This window comes from Vulpes lagopus, chromosome 8 (assembly GCF_018345385.1).
Source record: "Vulpes lagopus strain Blue_001 chromosome 8, ASM1834538v1, whole genome shotgun sequence".
NCBI classification, from domain to species: domain Eukaryota; kingdom Metazoa; phylum Chordata; class Mammalia; order Carnivora; family Canidae; genus Vulpes; species Vulpes lagopus.
This window is the reverse complement of record NC_054831.1, coordinates 98234992-98257645: the sequence shown is the minus strand read 5'-3', so window position 1 is coordinate 98257645 and position 22654 is coordinate 98234992. Positions and strand designations below refer to the sequence as shown.

Here is a 22654-nt window from a genome sequence, read left to right as displayed (position 1 = left end):
ATAGCCAGTCTTTTTTTTTTTTTTAGATTATTTATTTATTTATTCACGAGAGGCACGGGGGCGGGGGAGAGAGTGGGTAGAGACACAAGAAGAGGGAAAAGCAGGTTCCATGCAGGGAGCCCGATGCGAGACTCCATCCCAGGACTTGAGGATCACACCCTGGGCCAAAAGCAGGTGCCAATGCTGAGCCACCCAGGTGTCCCTGTCACAGCCAGTCTTATAATAACATACCCATAAGATCTGGAAACCACACAGACAACCACACAGGATTAAATCTATCCCAACTCCATAACAGCAACACCCAAGCAAGAGACTATGGATTCTGAAAGCCAGCGAATATTCAGATCCATCGGTACCTATCTATCCACAACACATGCACATTTGCAAACAACATGTATACCCTGTGTATATGTCTATATGTGCGTCCCTGATGTGCATGTATTAATATGTATAAAGTACCTTCCCACATCAGCCAGCATTTCTCACAAGTTGAAATTAAAGTTGTATATCTTATATACACCAAAAGGCCAAAGTGTGTAACATTAACTTGGGATCTTACTAAACACAGTTTTAAGAAGTAGTAACAAAATAATGATGGCAGGATAAAACAACTGTAGAAGATGTAAAAATGAGAGGAAATCACCAGAAGATGTACGGGAAAAGGGCAAGAGTTGAACCTAAGCAGCATCTTCTCTAAGTGTTTTCCCTGGATACTACTCTATCTGTCATCTTGGATAGTCACAATGCAGATGTACATTTTTAAAGTTTCTGGTCAATTCTAAAATAAAGAGGACCACTGGAATATTTAGCCCATGAAACTCTTTTGCTCCAGTAATACTTGTTTGTATGTGATTAATGTTCCTCTTTTAAAGTGCAGAACTAAATAGCTCATTGTTCTCTTTATTCCTCTGAAAAGATTCATTAAAATATATACTCTCCTGTTTTGGAGGTATAAGACCCCCAAAACAGAAGAGTTTTTCCCAAAGAAAGCTTAGCTGAAATTTCATCATTTTGTAACACTTCCATAAAACATTTAATGCCTTCTCTCTGATACCTCTGACAGAAGAGCAAATAGTGTTTCCAAATGAGAAAACAAAAATTTAAGTCTTATAAATATTCCACAGTTATTACAAAAGTAAACTCGGTCCAATAATCAGTAATCTCAGCAACAACTAGGTTTTATAAACAAACTTCTAGGAATTTAAACGTGGTAAAATAAAAGGGGATTCCCTTGCAACTTCCCATGATTAAAATATGTAATAATTACAGAATGATAGAGTAAATTTTCAATTATTTACACAAAGTACGTAATGCTTAAATAAAAATCCAAAGATCAGTTCTATTTGCCTTTGGAATATACTGAGCTTTGTTACTAGGTTTACCTTTCTAATTATGTTTTCCTTCACTGAACATTAAAAGTAGTTTATGTGGTACACGTGAAAATGAGAAATGTATGGCCCAAGCCTTTGCTGAAAAACAGGGTTACCGGATGGGTTCAAAAAACTTTTTAAAGGAGTATACTGAGAAATGATTGAATAAAATCTTAGCCTAATTCGGGGGGGGGGGGGGGGGGGGGGGGGGGGACAAAATCACTTAATTTTACCTAAAATAATTTGAAACTCAGAAAAAGATAACCAAACTTAATCTTTTCAAGACTATGCTGGAGTCAGATCTAAGCCCAAGACAATCTATAATAAGTCATAAATATATTCACTCAAGCATAAAATAAAGTACCACTTGGGGGAAAAAAAACTATTCTACACAATGTGGAACTTCTTAAAAACACACAAAAAAAAACACAACTTTTTAAGTAACTGATCTAAATATTAGAGCAGAAAACTTACTGCTTTTAAGGTAATAAGGCACCAAAGAAGCTATTATCAAGTTTTCAGAAACAAAACAAAAATATTATATCAACACTGTAAATAAAGAAAAAGTCGGAAAGGAAACAATTCCAACGGCTAGAAAAACACACATACACACACAAAAAAACCTACAAAAATGAGAGACAAAGAATCAACAGTAAAGATGAAAGTGATTATGACATAAATGTGAGAATGACAAAAATCCTAATTTTCTGAATTAAGAAAAAACTTTTTTAAAATTTAAAAAAAAGAAAAAATAAGCTAAAAAGGATCTTAACACACTTTCTTTATTCTTACTAAAAAGATTATAAATTTTAGAAAAGTAGAGGTTAATTTTTTTCATTGAATATTGATGGGAAGGGCAAATAATCAAAGGACTTTCTTCCCTCAAACTGCTCACAAGGCAAAATTCTAACAGTGAAAGGTCACCAAAATTCTAAACACATCAAAACCATTTCTGAACTTGAAATTTAAGATAGGTTAAACTTAGAAAAAAAAAAAAAAAAGTCTTAAAACATTTAAGGAGCATACCACTAAGTCTTGATCTTGAAGCAAGTTACAAATTGCCTCATATAACATGGGTCTTAAGTCAGACTTGAATTTCACAGAAATCCACTGACCAATGAGCCAAATCACTCTGCGTCGCAAAGGCTTATACCTGGATAGGGAAAAATCATGAAATTTAAATGGTAAATATTTTACAAAGATTATATCACTTAGTATACTTTTTTCATTTAAATTTTAAATATGGTAAAGAAGCAATCAATTTCTTTTATAAAAGTGTAAAAGCTACTTGTAAACATACCACAGTATAAATACTAACAAAGTTCTGATCTATAAAAACTGAAAATCCATAGACAGATATATTGTAAATCTAATTATTTTATATTAAAAAACTGTAACATCAATATGTACATAAAAATCAAGTCCATTTCTGTTTCCTCAAATGAGCAAAAATATTTAATCTGAAAAGGCTTAAGTAGCTAATGTCCCAAACCCTAAAGCTAGAGATGCTTCAAAAAAGTAATAATAAAAGGAAGTCCTGTATTCAATTTTCCAATTCCAATTCTGTTAATCTTACAGATTATTTTCCAGAACACTGTGAGAGATTTCAACATTTACATAAAATATTCACATAAACCTCCGCTGATTTTAGGTAAATTAATTTTTTAAAAAGTGCCCTATTACAGAATGTGACTCATATTATCAAAAATAATGATTTACATTTTAAAAGCTGTAAAACATCTACAGTAACATGTTTACATATTTCTTTCTCCATGACCACCTTTGCTAAAGGCAATGAAGTTTCTTTAGGCAAGGAGGAAAACCACAAAGCTATAACAACTATGTATAAGAATTCCACCCACAAAGTCTCTTCTTGATACTATACAAAATTTAGTAGTGAGATAGTAACTGTTTCTGGGTATGAATGGAATAAGCTAATAAACATACCCCACTTTTTTAGAGAATCACAAAATTATAAGATAATCAAGCACACAGATATACTTATCAAAGATGCAAAAAATGTGTTTAAGTACTTCTGCCCTCAAAAGGTTTATCCCACCTAAAAGAATTAAAGAACATAAAGTTATCTAATAGGATTTCAGAAAAGGAACAGAGAAGAGTGCATAGAAAGAAATGGGATTTGAACAACCTTTAAGATAAACAGTGTTTGGGGCTGAAAACTGAAAAAAATGCCATTTGAAAGAATAGTGACTATTTAAACAAAGTCACAGAGGTAGAAGTAAACACTTGTGTGCAGAGTAGTGGAGGACCCAAAGAACCACCTTGATTCTGAATCAAGATCTCTGAGATTGCTACATTCAACATTGTATTCCAGATAAAGAGAATGAAGCTCGGAAAGGTCAAATTTTAAGTTCACTTAGACCACAGTCACTTCTGGGCAGAGCTAAAATTAGGGGACAGTTTGTTCCTCAAAAATGTGCTCCCTGCACCAGCAGCATCATTATCCTGGAAGCATTATGGGATCATACAATATGACCCAGATCTGAATACATAACCTAAATCAGTTGGTGTAAGATACAAGATCACCAAGAGATTACTATGCACATTAAACTTTGAGAAATGCTGGACTAGATCAGCTCTGTTCAGAAGAAACATAATGCAAGCCAAATATGCAATTTTAAATGTTAGTACCCACATTAAAATAAGATAAAAGCAGGTGAAATTGTAATATTTTTATTTACCTTAATATATGCAACGTATTATACACTTTACACTCTTCAGTCTTTCAGTTTAAATTTGAGTTAATTAATATTAAAGTAATTTCTTCAGTTGCATTAGGTACAATTCAAGCACTCAATAGCTATATATAGCAGCTACTGTACTGGACAACAGAGATCAAGAATAAATAGCCTCCGAAGTTTAAGAATAATCAAACCACACATGTGTGTTCCTACCAAAGGGACATGTGTCTTCCTTTTTTTTTTTTTTTTTTTTTTAAAACTCAGGACTCGCGTCCTGGTTTGGTTTTGTTTTTAAAGATCCCAGATGTTCTGCTTTCTGGGTCATTTTCCTCTATAAACTATCTCCATAACCAGCATTTATTTTTTTTTTAATTTTTTTTTTTTTAATTTATTTATGATAGTCACAGAGAGAGAGAGAGGCAGAGACACAGGCAGAGGGAGAAGCAGGCTCCATGCACCGGGAGGCTGACGTGGGACTCGATCCCGGGTCTCCAGGATCGCGCCCTGGGCCAAAGGCAGGCGCCAAACCGCTGCGCCACCCAGGGATCCCCGACATGTGTCTTCCTAATGGAGGTTTTCTCTACATCAGAGGCTCACTAGCTTCCTTTGGGCAGAGTTACAGGCCATCTTATCCACCACAGACTTTATAGGACACAACTGAAAATATATGCTGACTGAATAGATAAAAAGCTACTTAATGGTCAAAAATATTTTTTTTAGTTTCTTTTTATTTCAAGTTTTTCTTTGGAGTCTACTTAGTTAACATATAGTATAATATTGATTTTAAGTGGGTCAAAATAAACTTCTTAAAGAAGATCTGATTTATTTATTCATGAGAGACACAGAGAGAGAGGCAGAGATACAGGCAGAGGGAGAAGCAAAAGGGGAGCCCGATGCGGGACTCAATTCCAGGACCCTGGGATCACGACCCTAACCCAAAGGCAGATGCTCAACCACTGAGCCACCCAGGCGTCCCCAAAATAAATCACTTTTAAAGTACCTCCAACTCTATAATTGTATGGCTCTCAAGATTTATAAAATGAGCTATATATAGATGCTTTCCATTTATTCATTAATGTAGTCCAAAAAATGCTAGTCCAGTAATGACTACATGCTAGGCATTCTGATTGGCACCACAATTACAGAAACAAATCAACAGAAACACACAATTCAAAACAAGAACAAAGTCTCTTGGAATTTTTAAGTCTCTAATTCTAAACCAAGAAAAAAAATTATAAAAACTATGAAAGATCTTCTCCCTTCCATTTTAGCCATTCAGTACCTAAAATTAGTCATGTACTTAAATATATCTGAAACATAATAATTGGGAAAAGTGCCACTAAACATCAGAGAGTTCTGTACTATGAATAGGGCAAACCAATCCAAGTCTAAAGTGTGCCCAAAGGCCTTCTGTCATGCTGTCTCTCCATCCTTATCTACCCTCTCCCACTTTCAGTATGCCACGTGTGATTCCAAAGCAATTAGTTGGTCATCATTCATGACACCATTTGCGTCAGACTACTGGTGTAAGAAGCAGTATACATTTTTTCCTAGAATTTAGAAAAAAAATTTTCTAGAATTCAGGGGAAAAAAAATTTCTAGAATTCAGAGAACTCCATCTTTCCTTACCTTCATATAAAATTTCTTCCTGCAAATTATCTTATCTAACATCAAATACTTTATACATATTACAATTTACTTTTGAAGTAAAAAAAACATTATTTTTCAACTCAAGTCTTATTCTACACTTGATTATTATCAAAGTCATACCATAACTTTGTAAAAATTTTAAGAAATTTTAATGCCGTTTCTTCATCACAAAATTAATAAGGTAAAGTAAGTGTATTATTAACACAAAGTTTTATACTTGCCTATTGTGAATGACTTGTAATTCTGGAAGAAGTTGGTTTTTAAACCACTGATCAAAATCAACACTGTCGAACAGCTCATAAGCCGCTAATCCAACAGCATTATACACTACAAAGAAGATTTGGGAAAAATTTTTAATTTCAGATGCTGGGCCAAATGTTAGGTGTCTTACTTAAGAACTAATCCTAAAAACAAAACAAAATAAAACAAAAAAACCAATCCTGAGGGACTACTTTAAAACACGTAATATGCAAATAAAAAAGAGAAATTTACAATGCTAATCAGAGAAATTATTTAGACAGACATTTTAGAGTCATTATTTGAGTTACTTTATACTGTTTTTCCTAAATACTCCTTAGTGCTTTCAAACAGAAAACTATAATCATTTACAAGTCAAAATTATAAAATCAACATCAAAATTATAAAATCAAATAAATTATTAATCCAGTCAAATTATGAAAAGTACAAAATAACATCTGCTTCTAAATTGACACAATATTTTATGATCTGGTCCCTATCTACCTCTCCAGTCTCATCTCTCACCACAGCCCATGAACTCTATGTTCCAATTAAATCAAAATATTCCCAGTACAAAACTTAACTGTGCTTGCTCTTCTTCCCTTCAAATTTTTGTAAATACTCCTCCCTCTGCCTGGAACCCTCTTCTCACACTGACCCTCCCCTTGTTAAGTCCCATTGATCCTGGTGTTCTCATATTATACTTCTTTCAGAGCCTTCCCTAGGCACGCCAAAACCACCTGTGGTTTTCCAATGGACTACCTGTCACCTATTTTACCATTAATCAGCTTGTACTATGCTATAATCAATGGTCTGCTTATTTGGTTATCTCCCCCACCAGACAGTTCCTATATTTTAGGTACTCCTATATCCTAATCTCTCCACATAACACCTGCCACAAAACAGACATAGCAAACATTTATTACTGAAGAAATAATATTTCTAAATGTTTAGTATAACATACCAGCATCTTTGATTAATAGTGCATTCATATCTTCCACATTAGTGGGTCCTGAAAACATAAATATCAGCAAAGGTAAATAAAACTAATTTTTAAAAGACATCTTATTTCAACTTGATTTACTAGTTTCACCATTTCCGTTTAGTGTATTAAATTACATGACATTAAATATATAAATGGATATAAAGGGAAAGCCTAGCTTTTGTTATCATCACCATCAGAAAACACAAATACAAGATATAAGGCCATACTACAATTTTAAAAATCATTGTAACACGTTTGAAAATTTTCATGTCAAGCAACATCTAGAAAAATATATGCCACAAAGTGCTAACTAGCATATAATACCTTATTATACCCTGATTATAAAAGAGAACTCTTAAGAGAAAGAATCAAAAGATGAATCCTACAAAAGAAAAACAAACCAACAAAAAAGAACAAACATAGGCCATTCACACAGGAAGCTCTAAAGATAAAAAATAAACCAGGTCATGACAGTACATTAAAGGACGGCAACAAAAGAAAAGGTCCAGACAGAAAGTGAGAGCCATCATGTTAGGTGGAAACTTCTGAATAAAAACTTGGCTGTCTCACGCCACTGTCCAGAAAGAAGAGTATCATGGTTAAGCCATGAAAAACACAGTTTCCATAGTAAGTCTATTTCTTTCGAATAGAAAGATTATTCTAGCAAGCTCATCAAAACACTTTTCTATTGTTAAATATGAATTCTGAAGCTCACTAGTCCAATAAACTGGAATAAGTACAGCTCTAATTAGCCAACTGCTCCACAACAGGAAAAAAAACTGAATTCTGAAACCACTAAAAACCTTACCACCACACAACTTCTCAGAGAGTAATCTAAATAGCTTATCCATTTTCCTACAGTGGTTTAAAAAAAAAAAAAAATGGACAGGAGAAAATGGAAATGATGCTCTAAACTGAAAAGAAAAAGTATCTGAAGTAGTACAAATATTATCAACTTTAAGAATCAGTAATCCTGCATTAAAAAATTAGTAAATAACTACACCTTAGAAATCAACATATATGAAAATACAACACTCAAATTATCTTCACAAATGAACACAGCAGAACCTGCCATTTTTTTCCCTTGGTTCCTAACTTAAGCAAGAACACTCTATTAGGTTTTTCAGAGAACAGAAACCTGAAAAGTGACCTGCCCTCTCACTACCACAAACAAGATGAGGCATTTCCTTCCCTACAGAAGCTTCTCTTTCTGTTACTTTCTTGTATTAGCACCTACTCAATCCCTGATCCCTAACAATGTTATTCCTGACCTGACATTTCAAATAATCTATTGTCTCAGAAGATTCCACTGCCTTCTGCTTCTTCCATCACTGGCCACTTCTAATAACTCTCCAGGATTCACTCCCATATTGTTCCTCACACTTCTGCAACAGTTTCTTGCCTGGCTTTTCTGAAGGATCTTCGCCTTTCCATATGCCTGAAGGTGAAAATCTTGGGTTCTGTCCTTGAATGCTTTTCCTCTCCCAAGGCTCCTTATATACACTTCAATATCACCAACCACTACTAATCACAGTCTTCCTGTCATTAAGACTAAAGTTCAAGATCATGTCTGATCACTTTCCCTTGCCGAGCACTATCAGTTGCTAAGTCAATCAACTAACAGTTTCTAAGTATACCAGGCACTGAAAATGTGTGAACTAAACAGATTGATCCCTGCTTCCCTTCCCGGAATTTACAAAATAGCAGGAAAGTCAGAAATTATCAACTGCAGTTAATAATAATTACTTGTGCACAAACTGTAATCAATGATCACGTGCCAAAAATCTTTTGTCCTCATTCTTTCTTAAATCCATTACCTTCTTTCCATTTCCACTGCCACCATTCTAAGCCCAACATTTGTCATTTTGACCTTTTCTTCTACTACTTTCCACAGCATGCTCCAGGTAGACTACTTCCCCATGCAATATACTTAACTGTCTACTATTTTTGCCCATGCCGCTAATATGTTTACACAAGCAAAATCCAACTATCATGTTCAAAGCCTTCCTCTGTCAGTTTCAATTCTTGTTCTTTACCCTGAAAGCCATCCCTTTAGAAAAGAACACATTCAGGTCTTTCTCAGATTTCCATCTATTATATGGTGTAGGAAATAATGCATTGCATGTAGGCACTCAAATTATTTTAAGTGAACACGAATTAATAAAGTATCATAAAATATACTTCACCTTGAAGTGTCTGCATCATTTCTAGAAGTACAGGAGTAAGAGTCTGATTATATTCATGGAATATATCTATAAATAGTACTTCAGTGCAAGGCTGGAGAGGAAAAAAAACAAATTTCTACTGAAAACAATGGTATATTGTACTGATCAATTCTACAATGAAACAAAGAATACTCATTCTTAAAATCCTTAAACTCCAAAAAATTTCCAATTCTTAATGTTTTTACATAAAGTAGATTACAATTGTTGTAAATATATTAGGAAAGAAAGTCAAACTACAATTTGATTCTTAACACCTGTTTTTTACTATTTCAATCATTCGGCATTATGTATTCACGAAGTAAAATTCCAGAGAGAAGATAACTTACATTTTTAATTAAGAATTCTTTTAAAAAAGCAATCTGAAATCACATTCATTTGCAGAATTAGTACTATAAATGTCCAGAAACAAAGATGTTAAAAATTATATATTTTTGTAGCAATGACACAATAAGTAACAACTGCAACTCAGGACACAAACAGTAACAGACAGCAGTGTTAACTACATGAAAAGAATGTACATTTTGGTTCTGAAAAGCACTGAATCACCATGTTTCATTAATACAAAGGGCTTACGAATTTTGAAGGTACTATGCTTTATGTTTTAAAAGAAATTTTACATACATGCTAAAATATGTACAGATAAAAGGATAAATCACCTCAAATACTTGCTTCAAAATAATCCAAGTTGGGGTTGGGATGTACTTATATGAAATAAGACTAGCCTTCAGTTGGTAACTGATTAAGTGGGTTTTGGATACACAAATCTCATGATATTATTTTACTTTTTTAGTATGTTTGAAATTTTCCATAAAAGAATGTTTTTTAAAATTTAAAGTTAGCTTTTAAAAAAAAAATTTCAAGCACTAATCATTTCTCTAATAATCTCTCTGGTTTTCTATGCAAGCTTACATAACTAAAAACATTAACATATATTTTAGAAAAATAATAACAAATTGTGTAAATTATGTAAACACAACTTTTCAAACAAAAAGGATAGTTCAAAGGGACGCCTAGGTGGCTCAGCGGTTGAGCATCTGCATTCGGCTCAGGCGTGATCCTGGGATCCGGGATCCGGTCCCACATCAGGCTCCTTGCAGGGAGCCTGCTTCTCCCTCAGCCTGTGTCTCTGCCTCTCTCTGTGTGTCTCTCATGATTAAATAAATAAAATCTTAAAAAAAAAAAAAAAAAGATAGTTCAAAGACTACATTTGATTAATTTTCCTCAAATGTTGGCCATATAAAAGAAGATATGCTTAGAAAGCATTCTAAAATTAAATGCAATGGGCTGGTTTCTGAAAATCACACTAGGTGGTATAAGAAATAATGTATCAAAAAACACTTCAGAATTACTGAACTACTTAGGAAGGAAAAAAAAAATCATTCCAGCCAAAAAAAAAGTAGTTTTTATTTTATTTTTTTCTTTTTTAAGATTTATTTATTTACTTATTTATGATAGACAGGGGTGGGGGGGTGGGTGGCAGAGACACAGGCAGAGGGAGAAGCAGGCTCCATGCCGGGGGCCCGATGTGGACCTCAATCCCGGGACTCCAGGATCGCGCCCCGGGCCAAAGGCAGGCGCCAAACCGCTGAGCCATCCAGGGATCCCCTAGTTTTCATTTTCAAAAACATTTCCTATTTTTGCATTGACAGTCATTTTCCTATCAGATTCCTAAATTAAAATTTCCTATTTGTCTGGTTTAATGCTTATAATCTTCAACAAAATATTCTCTACTAAGAGTTACAAAAGCACTACAGCATTTCCCTACCAATTTTTCTTTTAATCAATACATACCCTCAAACTGTATTTCCAAGAATCTCCTCCTGTTTCTTCCACTGCTGCAATTAAAAATACAACACATGTTGTTCATATTATAAAAATGCTTCCAAAATTCAGTTTGGAATACAAAGATTTTAAATAATACAAATCTATTTCTATGAATGGTTTTAAACATAACACGAAAAGCAAATCCTTGGAAACACAAGGTCTTACACAGATTTCTTTACTATATACTACAGACCACATCTGTCTACATGAGTCTCCCATCAAGTACTTGATTAAGCTTTCTCATTCTCATTTTCATTAAAAATTCTCTATGGAGGAATGCTCAAAGTGTTTGTCACTTCCAGAATATGTGATATCATCTGACTGCACATAGTAAGCACTGAAATATAACTATAATCCTGAGATTATTTCATTCCAGTATAACAATGGTTTATAAGATTAAATAATTAGTCACATTTTCCAAAATTTTCCATATTTAAAGTAAGATTTTAAAAAATGTAAAATACTTTAGGGACCTTTATAAACCTAGGAATTCCTATTTCATATTATACTACTCTATATACCGCATAAAGAAAGTAATATAAAACATAAAACTTTAGCTAAGAGAAAAAGCAAAAACAAAAAAGGATACAAACAGTGTAATGTTATATTTTCTAAATAAACTAAAAATATTTTTAAATAATAAAAAGTGGGAGAAGTCTTCCAAAATGTTTCAGGCATTCTTAAAATATAAGGAAATATATGAAGAGAACTATGCAAAACCACACAGTCAAAAGCTAAAACCTGGTCTATGATTCACCAGGGTGAAAGTACTTCACACACAGGTACTTTATTAGACAAATGATATCTTGATTTTTTGTAGCAAGGACCCTAATACTTTTATTCTATTACTAAAATTCAAACAAAAAAGATCTCCTGTAAAAATATTTTAATCATCAAAAAATTTATTTTAAATTAAAATTTAAAGATGATCTACTCGGGGCAGCCCGGGTGGCTCTGCAGTTTAGCGCTGCCTTCAGCCCAGGGCATGATCCTGGAGCCCCAGGATCGAGTCCCATGTCGGGCTCCTTGCATGGAGCCTGCTTCTCCCTCTACCTGTGTCTCTGCCTCTCTCTCTCTGTCTCTCATGAATAAATAAATAAAGTCTTTTAGAAATAATAATAAATAAATAAAGATGACCTATTCAGAAAACCGAAATCTTCCACGTTTCTTTTTGAAGTAAAAATTTCTACAAATAAAAAACAAGATGATTATTAATCACAAAGTACAAACTGACCTGATAATAGAGACAGTTTATTTTTATTTTTGTTTTAAACTATATGGTATGTCCATAGGAACATCTAAAATCTTAAAAAGCCTCTTTCTTGAGAAAACTTTACATATTTGAAAAAAATCATTCATTTTCAGCTTCTCAATTTGTTCTAACAGATAACAAAGAGGACACATTAATTTTTAAAAGCCAAGACTCTCAGATCAAAAGTGTTATATTAAAATATAATGTTGTTATGCATATCGTTCAAAAAAACTGATATTTAGGGAAGGGGGAGAAAAACTACACAAAAATTGAAAAATGGATTCTTACTGGGCACCTGGGTGGGTCAGCGGCTCAGTGTCTGCCTTCGGCTCAGGTTGTGATTCCCCCGGTCCTGGGATCGAGTCCCGCATCAGGCTCCCTACAGGGAGCCTGCTTCTCCCTCTGCCTGTGTCTCTGCCTCTCTCTCTCTGTGTCTCCCATGAATAAATAAAATCTTAAAAAAAAAAAAAAAGAAAGAAAGAAAAATGGATTCTTACTAAAGCCTTCTGGGTCTTCTTCCCACATTGTCAGTTCTTCTTCAGTTAATAGAAAATAATGAGAGACTAATCTTCTACATATCTCTGTCAAAGTGGGATATGTGAAGAATGCCATTTTAATCTTATGAGCTTCTAGAGTTTCAGGGCTGCTATCTAGAAAAATAAATTTTTCAAGTTAATCACACGAATATTCTACCACAGTTGGATTATTTAACTTAAATGAATTTAAAATACACTCTTGGGGGGAAAGATAAAGTGATTTATATAAATTTTCACTTTTAAGGGCAAGTTTCAAAGACACTTCTTTATTCACACCACACACACACACCAGTCTTGCGGCTGTCCTCCCACTACAGTCTACACATTCCTATGCTCTATTATCACACCGTATTGGAATGACTTAGATACAAATGTATTTCTCTCTTCTACAAGAATTCTTCATTCACCTTGGTATACATGCATACAAATGAATTCCAACGTGTAGAAGTAACCTCACTAAATTAGAGAAAAATGTTAATTGTACAAATAAATACACCTTATAACATGAACTGCAGTGGTTCTTGAAGTACTTAGTTCTTTATGTCCCCAGGCTTCCATTGATCTTTCATTATGCTACAAAATATATTTTACTAAATGCATTTATATGGCTTAAAGCTGGCACTCACATACTAAAGCCTCTAATCCTTATCTCTATTTCATGTCTAAGCAACATTGTATTTATCACACTTAAATAAATGAATTTCAAATACAGAAATATAGCAATTACTTCACATTTGAAATAATAAAAGGAAAAAAAAAGAAAAAAAAAGAAATAATGGGGAAAAAATGCCTGTAAGGCATTACCTTCAAAATTTTTCGATGGTTTATAAGCATAATTTTTAACAATCATCTTAATAAGATTCATGCACTGAACAATGAATCGCTCGAATGTAACACCTTCACCAACTTCTGTAAATACATAGCTTACAGAAAATTCCAGTGATCTCTGAATTAGAGGAGTAAATGAAAAGGGATGCTGATCCAAGAAGTCCAAAAGCTATAAAGAAGAAAATTAAAATGCATTTTCACCAATCCATACAGGAATGTAATCATCCACAAGTACATTTTATAACTTTGCTAATATACATCTGGCAAGATCTGAACCTTGGTGGGGAGTCCACATATATGTAGTTCTACATGTAATACACATGTAACTGCTTTCTTGGGATACATCATATAATGTGGATTATGTCAGATTCTATCTCCTGACAAGAAATTCTATTATTTCTGGTATGGGGTCCAAAATAGACCCACTTCATACTTAATTTATTACCAATGGGTAAATATGAAACAAAAAGTATACAAAAAACAGGACTTCAAATAAATAAAAGCAAAAAATGAAAAACTTGTCCTGCTTTTCCAGCATGAACTACATTTCAAGTATCAAACAGTTGATGGAAGAGATTTCATCTTTACAAAAGACTTCTGGCTAATAAATACAAACAAAGTAACAGAATGCCATCATTCTGTAATCCCTTATCAACACATCAAGAGCTTCTAAAATAGTCAACAGGGAAAGGCTACTAAGGACCTTTAAAATGGATAGCTCTCAGGATCCCTGGGTGACTCAGCGGTTTGACACCTGCCTTTGGCCAGGGCGTGATCCTGGAGTCCCAAGATCGAGTCCCACATCAGGCTCCCGGCATGGAGCCTGGAGCCTGCTTTTCTCTCTGCCTGTGTCTCTGCCTCTCTCTCTTTCTCTCTCTTTCTTTCATGAATAAATAAATAAAATCTTAAAAAAATAAATAAATAAAATGGATAGCACTCCCTCAGCATTGTGGACAAGCAGACAATATATCTCCTGATGTGATGCAATATGAAAAACACAGTAAGTACTCTTGCCATCCTTGCGCTCCTCTGCAAAAGAGTATGATCAAGTCTCTATACCTAACTATAAATTTATAAGAAATATGGGAAGAAGAAGGGAATAGAGACAAAGGAACATGGTAAGTAACACATCAGAATGCAAACAGCCAAATGCAAAACAGAAAAAAAAAAACTAGGAGGAAATTATCAATTATCTCAACAAATAAATAGCAATGGAAAAAAAATGCAGAGAACGGACACTACTGAATCCTGATTAAAACAAACCAACTATAAAAATCTAAGAAAAGCTAAAAATTGGCTAAAGAGTTAAATGAGAATAAAAGGTCATTCCTACTTTTTAAATGTTTTAGATTGGTTTTTTTTAAAACCCCTTAACACTTAAAGACATATATTCAAATATTTACAGATAATACTAATAAGATAGCTGAGATTTGCTTTTAAAAAACCAGCAAGGAGGGGAGGGAGAGGAACCATACAGATAAAACAGAGCTAACCTTCAACATATGTTGGCAAATACTGAAGCTAACTGATGACCTCTAGGGGACTCAAAGTTACTCAATTCTATTTGGAGGTATGTTGAAATATTCCAATTTTTAAAGCCTTCATACAGTCAGATATTATAAATATGAATTTCATAAATGAAATTATTTATGAACACTGCACAGCTCCAGTGACTAACCACATCATGTCATTTTACTTTGTGGGGTTTTTTTGTTTTTAACTTAAAAAATTTAAGTCCATTTTCTGCTGGATATGGAAGATTGGGTGGCTTTTGCTGTGGAGGTTATTTAAACTATAAATGTGAGAAATGAGGAGAAATGAAACTAAAGATAACTGCTACTTAACCACAGAAATAAGAACAGCTCATTTCTACTCCTTTTCTCCCCTCCTGGGGAACGGACAACCTTTATCTTATTAATGAAGCTTCAGGAAAAAAGGGAAAATAGGCTACTGATTTAGATACTGCTACCTGCCTTCAAATAACCTGTTTTAGTGCAATGCAGTCCTCAAACCAAGTCGTCCCTACAATAGTATTTCTCCTAACCATCTCCAGGCCAAAATTTCATCAGAATCGGTTTCTATAAAACTTAAGTTTTATCAGAAATGTATGCACATTGCCTAGCGCATGGCACTCATATAATTCTATTCAGAAGATGTTTGATACTGATGATGATAATCTATCATTTGGAATACAGGGACTTCCTGATATTATACTGTCTGTATTGTATGATCTATCTCCTGCTTAGCTGCACTGGCACCTTCTTTATGTCTGCTTTTATCCACTAGGCTTGAGAATAAGAAGCTTCAGAGGAATCAACTTCTCTGATATTCATTAGAATTTTTTTTTTTACATCAAAGTGACTCAGCTATACGGCATATAAATTTAATTATTATATGCATGCTAAATACTTCAAAATACTGGTTTTTTTAGCTTGCTAAAAAGCCAGAAAATTACTTCACGCCAACAAATATATGCTTACATCATTTTACTTATTAAATCTGAGTATGTGTATTTTATTTCAGAAACATATTTAAGATAAAAAGAAAACTTACCACTTTAGTAAAAAGTATGATGGTCTTTTCTAGTCTATCTCTACATACATTATCTGTACCTATATTTCTACCTGTTAAAAATACGATTCAAATATTAGTATGTTTATAATACACCAGAAATTCACAATCAAAACAATGACAAAACTTTTTACAAAAATACTACCATTCTTCCATGTTTTCTATTATAAATTCATTACTGTGCTTTTCCAACTCTAAAAAATTAATCAAAGATTTTTTAAAAACAGTACCACGTTTAACAGTTAACAGACACAGTAATCCCCAGTACCATGTTTCAAAAAATTAATCCTAAACATGTTAAAGTAAGAGTAGTAGCAATTTTATCCATGAACACCAATAACACTTTCAAAATATAAATTAGCTATAACTAAAATTTACAAGTAAAGTAAGTAAAAACAAAGCATTCAATAAGTTACATGTTCGTTATTTTTCACTGACAGTTTTCTTCAGATAATTTCTCTGGCATAATTAATTCTGCATATTCAGAAAGTGTCCACCAGCCCATCAACTGTCTCTATAATCATACTCTTCCTATTCATCTCATTTACGTCATTCTCCTCTCTTGGGAGGACCCCTATTCTTCCCTATGCTTCTTCACAGGGTAACCAGAGAAAATGACCATTTTTATAAAAACAAGCCACTTTATATAACTTGTCTTATTCATCTTTGCATGCACAGTACCCAGAACAGTGCCTGGTAAAAGACTCAGCAATGTTTTTACTAAGCTGAAAATGACTGACATAAAATAATCAACAACTCCCTAAAAGCGAGTACACTAAAATATCTTCTCGGCCTAGTAAATCCCCAAATACACACACATGTACAGGATGTACACATATGTATATGTGCATGGAAGCAAATGTGTGCTATTTTGTGTTTCTAAATGTGTGTATCCTGAGCAAAGGTGCTTACAATCACAGGGAAAAGAAAAGGGTAACTAAGAGACTACCAGTATAACACAAATATGAATGCTAAATTCTCTTGTGTGTAGATGAGAGACAGTTCTAAAGATAAGCCAGTGAAAATTAATATACAAGAGATTTATAAAATTAAAGTACCATTTAAAGTAATTTATATCACACCCATATGTAAAATCAACTAAAAAAACAGAATCTATACAAAGTATGTGGCACAGGAGCTACATTTAATGAGTATTAAATACATGACAGTTGTGGATGTATACATGAAAAAAAGCAGTAGCAGTAAAAGTATCTATAAAGGAATGGATACAAAACAGATTTTTAAAAAGTTTCAGCAATACTACTCAGAACAAGATGGGTATATGAAGACAAAGCTGAGCTCCCAACTCGACCTCAGAGGATTAGTCATCAAGATCCAAGATTTTAGTCTCACCAGATATACAAGTGCAGGGCACAAGCTATGAATAAGGATTCTATAAGTAAAATCTACCGTCAAAGGAGTACTTACTGCATTCCAGAAATTGTTTCAGACGGTCAAATATTCCATGTAAAAAACCCTAGAAAAGAATTTTTTTAATGTCTCAATTTGTTGTTGTAAACATCTGCCTTATACTTTTCCAAAAATACTACAATCTATCACATCATTTTAAAAAGTTAAATTGAGATAAAAAATATCTATTAACAAATCTTCCATAAGAAAATATAGTATTTCATCTCTTCAATGTCTTATTTCAGTTACCTAAAACACTTTGCAATAAATAAAACATTATTTATTAAGCATTTTATTTCCCTAAAGAATCTCTTTTCTCTTCACAGCTTCTATAGTCCCCTGACATACTGTTTGTCTATTATTTGTCTCCTCCCACTAAAATGTATCCTCGAGAGCCAGAACTTCACTGTGTTTATTGCTCTAAGTACTCAATATATGAATAAATGGTACCAATTATTTAAAGAATAAATTCTTAAGCTCAAGTATTAAATTTATTAGCTTTCATATAAAAGACAAGTATCACCATTTATCATCTGGTAAAAATCTAAACAACCCTTATTTGTTAATATGTATTTAAATAAATGTTACAAAAAATTTTACAGATATAAAGGGATAGTGAAAAATAACTTTATTAAAATTTTTAAGAATTTAAACATCACATACTTTCTGGATCAATAAATTTTGGTATATAAACATTATAAAAGATGTCACATGTTTTTTCAACAAATAGGATGGTCCAGGTTTTTGTCACAAAAGAACTACATGCTGAAGGCCTTTACTAGAATAGAGCATTATTTGCTCTTTGTCCTTAGCAATGTGTTGTCCCCTCCTCCATTCTTGAGTTTGAGATAAATCAACTAGGATATCACCATCTGATGACTCAGAAAAAGATTTCACTTAGACAACTTCACCATCATCATTAGGGCCTAGAATGCTGCTCTCTATCCGAGAGCATCCATCTTCTGATTCATGTAAAAATCATGAAACCTTTTCCTCTTGTCAACTTCCTTCTCTGTCATTTTGGTCAGAAAAAAACAATTTTGAATTCTCAGTGTGTTAAACAAAAGGTGAAAGTAGAAAAGAAAGACAGTGCTCCCAGTCTTCTTTTATGCCTTCTTAAAGATGATGGGATACAGTGCACAACACATTAAGAAAACTGCAAGATGACCATTAATTTCACTACTGCTTCATCATTTGGCAATTCCATCATTCTTCCACTTTCACTGTATTTCAGTCTTTTTAACCACAGATGACAATAATTGAAAAGTAATGATAAGTAACAAAAAAGTGATTTCTAGGATGATGAGCAAAATGTTTCACTATGGGAAGAATAAGATCATTGAGATCCCATATATATTTTACATTGATACAGTAGCCCAACGGTCCCTAAAAGTATTGACAACATAGAATTTCACTCTATTTCTTTTAAATAAAATTAGTTTATCAATTGGGGGTTCTCCAAAGAAAGTACAAAATTATGAGTCATCAATTTTAGAAAGCTGATCAAGAGAATCAGGAATTTATAAAATTATAGATAGTCTTATAATCGGCAGTCCAAATAAACGAAGTAAAAGTTTATGATTCATATTATATAACACAAAAACTCAAATTACCCATTAAGTAGTCATTTATTTTTTTTTAAGTAGTCATTTAAAGAGCACTTTAATTAGCTGAACTATTTACCGAAATCATTATCCCTCTTAATCCTCATAAGATCCAAAGAGGTAGATACTATTTCATCTTCATATAACAACAAAAAAAAAAAAAAGGAATAGTGTCAGAGTAGATAAGTAAATAGCTGGAGGCCATTCTATCAGGAAAAGGCCAAGTCAAGATTCAAATCCAAATCTATCTGCCTCCAGAAACCAAAATCTCACCATTATCATACAGAGCTTCTAAAATATCTTTTTAAGTTCCATGTTATTTTTAAGATTTTTGTTACTTGAAAAACCATCATAACTTGTTAAAATTCTATTTTGTTTCGAACAAGTCAATATACTTTAACTGCTGTAATACAGCATTTCTAACTAAGTTAAAGCTGACATACAGTTTCAGTAGACAGAAGAAAGACTCTCAAGGGAAAGCCAAAAACTCACAGAACATTGATAGTTTCCACTGAAAACCACTATTCCAATTTATAGGAATGTGATTTAAATCAATTTATTTTTACTAAAAAACAAAAAAACTGATGAACATAATCCATATTTTATTTAAAATAAGTTTATGATATTCAGAATCATATTGCAGATAAAGATAATTACTGAGCCTTCTGACCTGATTTTACTCTATCCCATATTCATTCATTTTACAAATAACTATTGAACATTTAATATTGGCAGAGACTATTCCAAGCTCTGGGATGGACAGTGAATGAAACAGTCTCTGCTTTTATGCAATTTAATGCATTCCAGTGCAGGAAATTCAGGAGAAGCTGTCAAATTGGTTTCTGGAAAGGTTTTTTGGCAGTATGGCAATAAAAATATATATATATTTAAAATATATCAGCATTAAAATTATGGCTGTTTTTAATGCATATTTTGGCAATTTGGTAATACCAATCAATGCTATCAACATGCTTATGCTTGAATCAACTATTTTCACTTCTAGTAAGTTAGCCTGAAGAGTGCATCAGAAAAGTACACAATGATATAGATATGTATCTCCAAATGTTCATTCCAACATCACTGACCAACAATTAAAAACTATAAACAACCTATATATCCATCAATGGATAACTGGCAAGGAAATTTACAGGAATCCTATATTAATGTTATCCCTTTTGAAAAATTAGCTCACTGACAGTAATCACAAGTATTTACCACAAAATCATTAAAAACATACTACTGGCATGAGAAAAACACCCATGAGAAAAATGACATACTAAGTTTAAGAAAAAGTAAGCAAACAAACAGCATATGGGTCTCATTTACATAAAACTGAGGAAGAGAGAAAAGTATATCTGAAAGACTATGCATAAAATCTCTTAAAGTATACTTACAAATTTTAGCAGTATCTTTGATAGCAAGTTTTCAAACGACTATTTCCTTTCCTTCTGTTTTTTAACTTTTCAAAAACTAAGCATATAACACTTTTATAGAAAATAGCCAATCATGCTATAATGATGTATATACCAGCTTTTATTTTATTTAATTTATTTATTTATTCATGAGAGACACAGAGAGAGAGAAAGAGACAGAGACAGAGAGAGAGATAGAGAGAGGCAGAGACACAGGCTGAGGGAGAAGCAAGCTCCATGCAGGGAGCCTGACATGGGACTAGATCCCGGTCTCCAGGATCACACCCTGGGCTGCAGGCAGCGCTAAACCACTGAGCCACCCGGGCTGCCCTATTACCAGCTTTTAAATTCTTTGAACAGTAGAATCGTTTTTGCAATCAAAATCTTACAGATAGACAAAATATACTGAAGATTTAAAACAAGAGTAACTCTGGTCAGCTCTGGTAGGGCAAACTCTTAAGACCCAACTAGATGTACTTTTTTCACAATTCCTGTTCAACACCCCCAAAGCAATCTACAGAAAGCAGCATTTTAGCTGACTTTAACTTACTATGAAAACTAACATAGATCTGAGTAAATATATAACACAATCTCATTTTGTTTCAGGATTAGATATATACAGCTATATATTCTACACAGAAAAAGTAAATGGTGCCATACAATGAATATACATCACAAATGTTGGGCTTATCAACAGAGTTTTCCCTTCTTGTATATATATATTTTCAAATGACTTACAAAGAGCACACATAAATGTTATGATTGAAGAAAAAATTTCATTTTAAATATATAAAACAGACAAAGGGAAATATCAAGGGTATAATTAACTATCCACAATGGACCTAGAAATGTTTTAAGAGCATTCAAATTCAAGAAGCTCACCCAAATTCAAATTATAAATAAAGCTCTCAATGTACCATGGCACTTGAGAACTGTCCTAGGCTTACTTCCTACCCTTCACAAAGGAGCTGCTTTGATATACTAAAAAAAGGCCGTAAGTCTAAAAGTATAACATACACAAAATAGTAAAACCTCACTCAATACAAACTTGTAAAAGAATGCCAAGCAAAAAGAAGAAGCTTTAAAACATTCAGGAAAATACCAAGCAAGTTCGCAAAGCCATAAAGACTTAGTAACTTCTTTCACTTACCATCACCTCCATATTCTTATGAGGTTCCACAAATCCATTAACAGTTAATTTACGCAGCACTGAAAAGTAAAATTGAGCTTTATTGCATCTAATTGCCTCATATACTTTATCCTATTAAAATCATAATCATAACAAAGACTCAGAATCACAAAAGCTTCATCAACTGGGGGTTACTCTAACTTCATCCTTTCATATAATAGTAAAGAAAGGTAATCCCTGGTCATTGGTTTGTTTCCCATGGGAAAGATGGAATGATAGCCAAGTTCTTGGGACTCAAAAACTGTGTTCCTCTCAGATATCTTAACTACTTATGTTTCTAAAACCATTTTGCAAAATTTAAATTCTATAATTGTTAGTACTTCTCATCTGCAATAATCCCTAGTTTGAAACTGAGAAAATTACTACCTCTATTCCATAACCTTGAAATATGTCTCAACAGTGACCAAAAAGCTTCATTTAGTTTTAGGCTACATTAATGAAAATACAGTATCTCCTACAAAGGATATAAAAGCTAAACTATTTCTAAATCTGAAATAGATTATAGTGCTCAAGTATAAACATCACATTTAATGTATAACCGCTATATTATACACAGGGAGACCAAGCAGGATAAACAACTGGAAGTCAGACCTAGATTTAAATCCTAGCTCTAACATCTACAACTGTATTATTTTGAACAACTTTTCTAGATCTCACATTCCTCATCTATAAACTATGGTTAATAAATTCATTTGTTCACACAAAAGTACTTGCTCTACATCACCAAGAGTGTCCTTTCTCTTGCCCTTCATCACTTGGTTAACTTCCACTTATCCTACAATAAATCTGGTTCAAAGATCACTTTCTCAGTGAAGTCTTTTCTGACCACATGTCAGTTACCATAATATTGTAAGATCAC

At 33.1% G+C, this 22654-nt stretch overlaps 1 protein-coding gene across 1 annotated transcript in view; it reads right to left on the bottom strand.

Annotated features, from left to right (window-relative positions):
* Positions 1-22654, bottom strand: part of IPO11 (importin 11) — a 205287-nt gene that overhangs the window by 126107 nt on the left and 56526 nt on the right. Inside the window, exons 7-16 of the mRNA XM_041766936.1 lie at positions 21757-21815; positions 17609-17657; positions 16163-16233; positions 13586-13778; positions 12743-12895; positions 10961-11004; positions 9131-9221; positions 6924-6971; positions 5944-6049; positions 2397-2523 (exon numbers count right to left, since the gene is read on the bottom strand). Of these exons, the coding sequence (XP_041622870.1) occupies positions 2397-2523; positions 5944-6049; positions 6924-6971; positions 9131-9221; positions 10961-11004; positions 12743-12895; positions 13586-13778; positions 16163-16233; positions 17609-17657; positions 21757-21815 (941 nt within the window). The remainder of the gene's footprint in view (positions 1-2396; positions 2524-5943; positions 6050-6923; positions 6972-9130; positions 9222-10960; positions 11005-12742; positions 12896-13585; positions 13779-16162; positions 16234-17608; positions 17658-21756; positions 21816-22654) is intronic.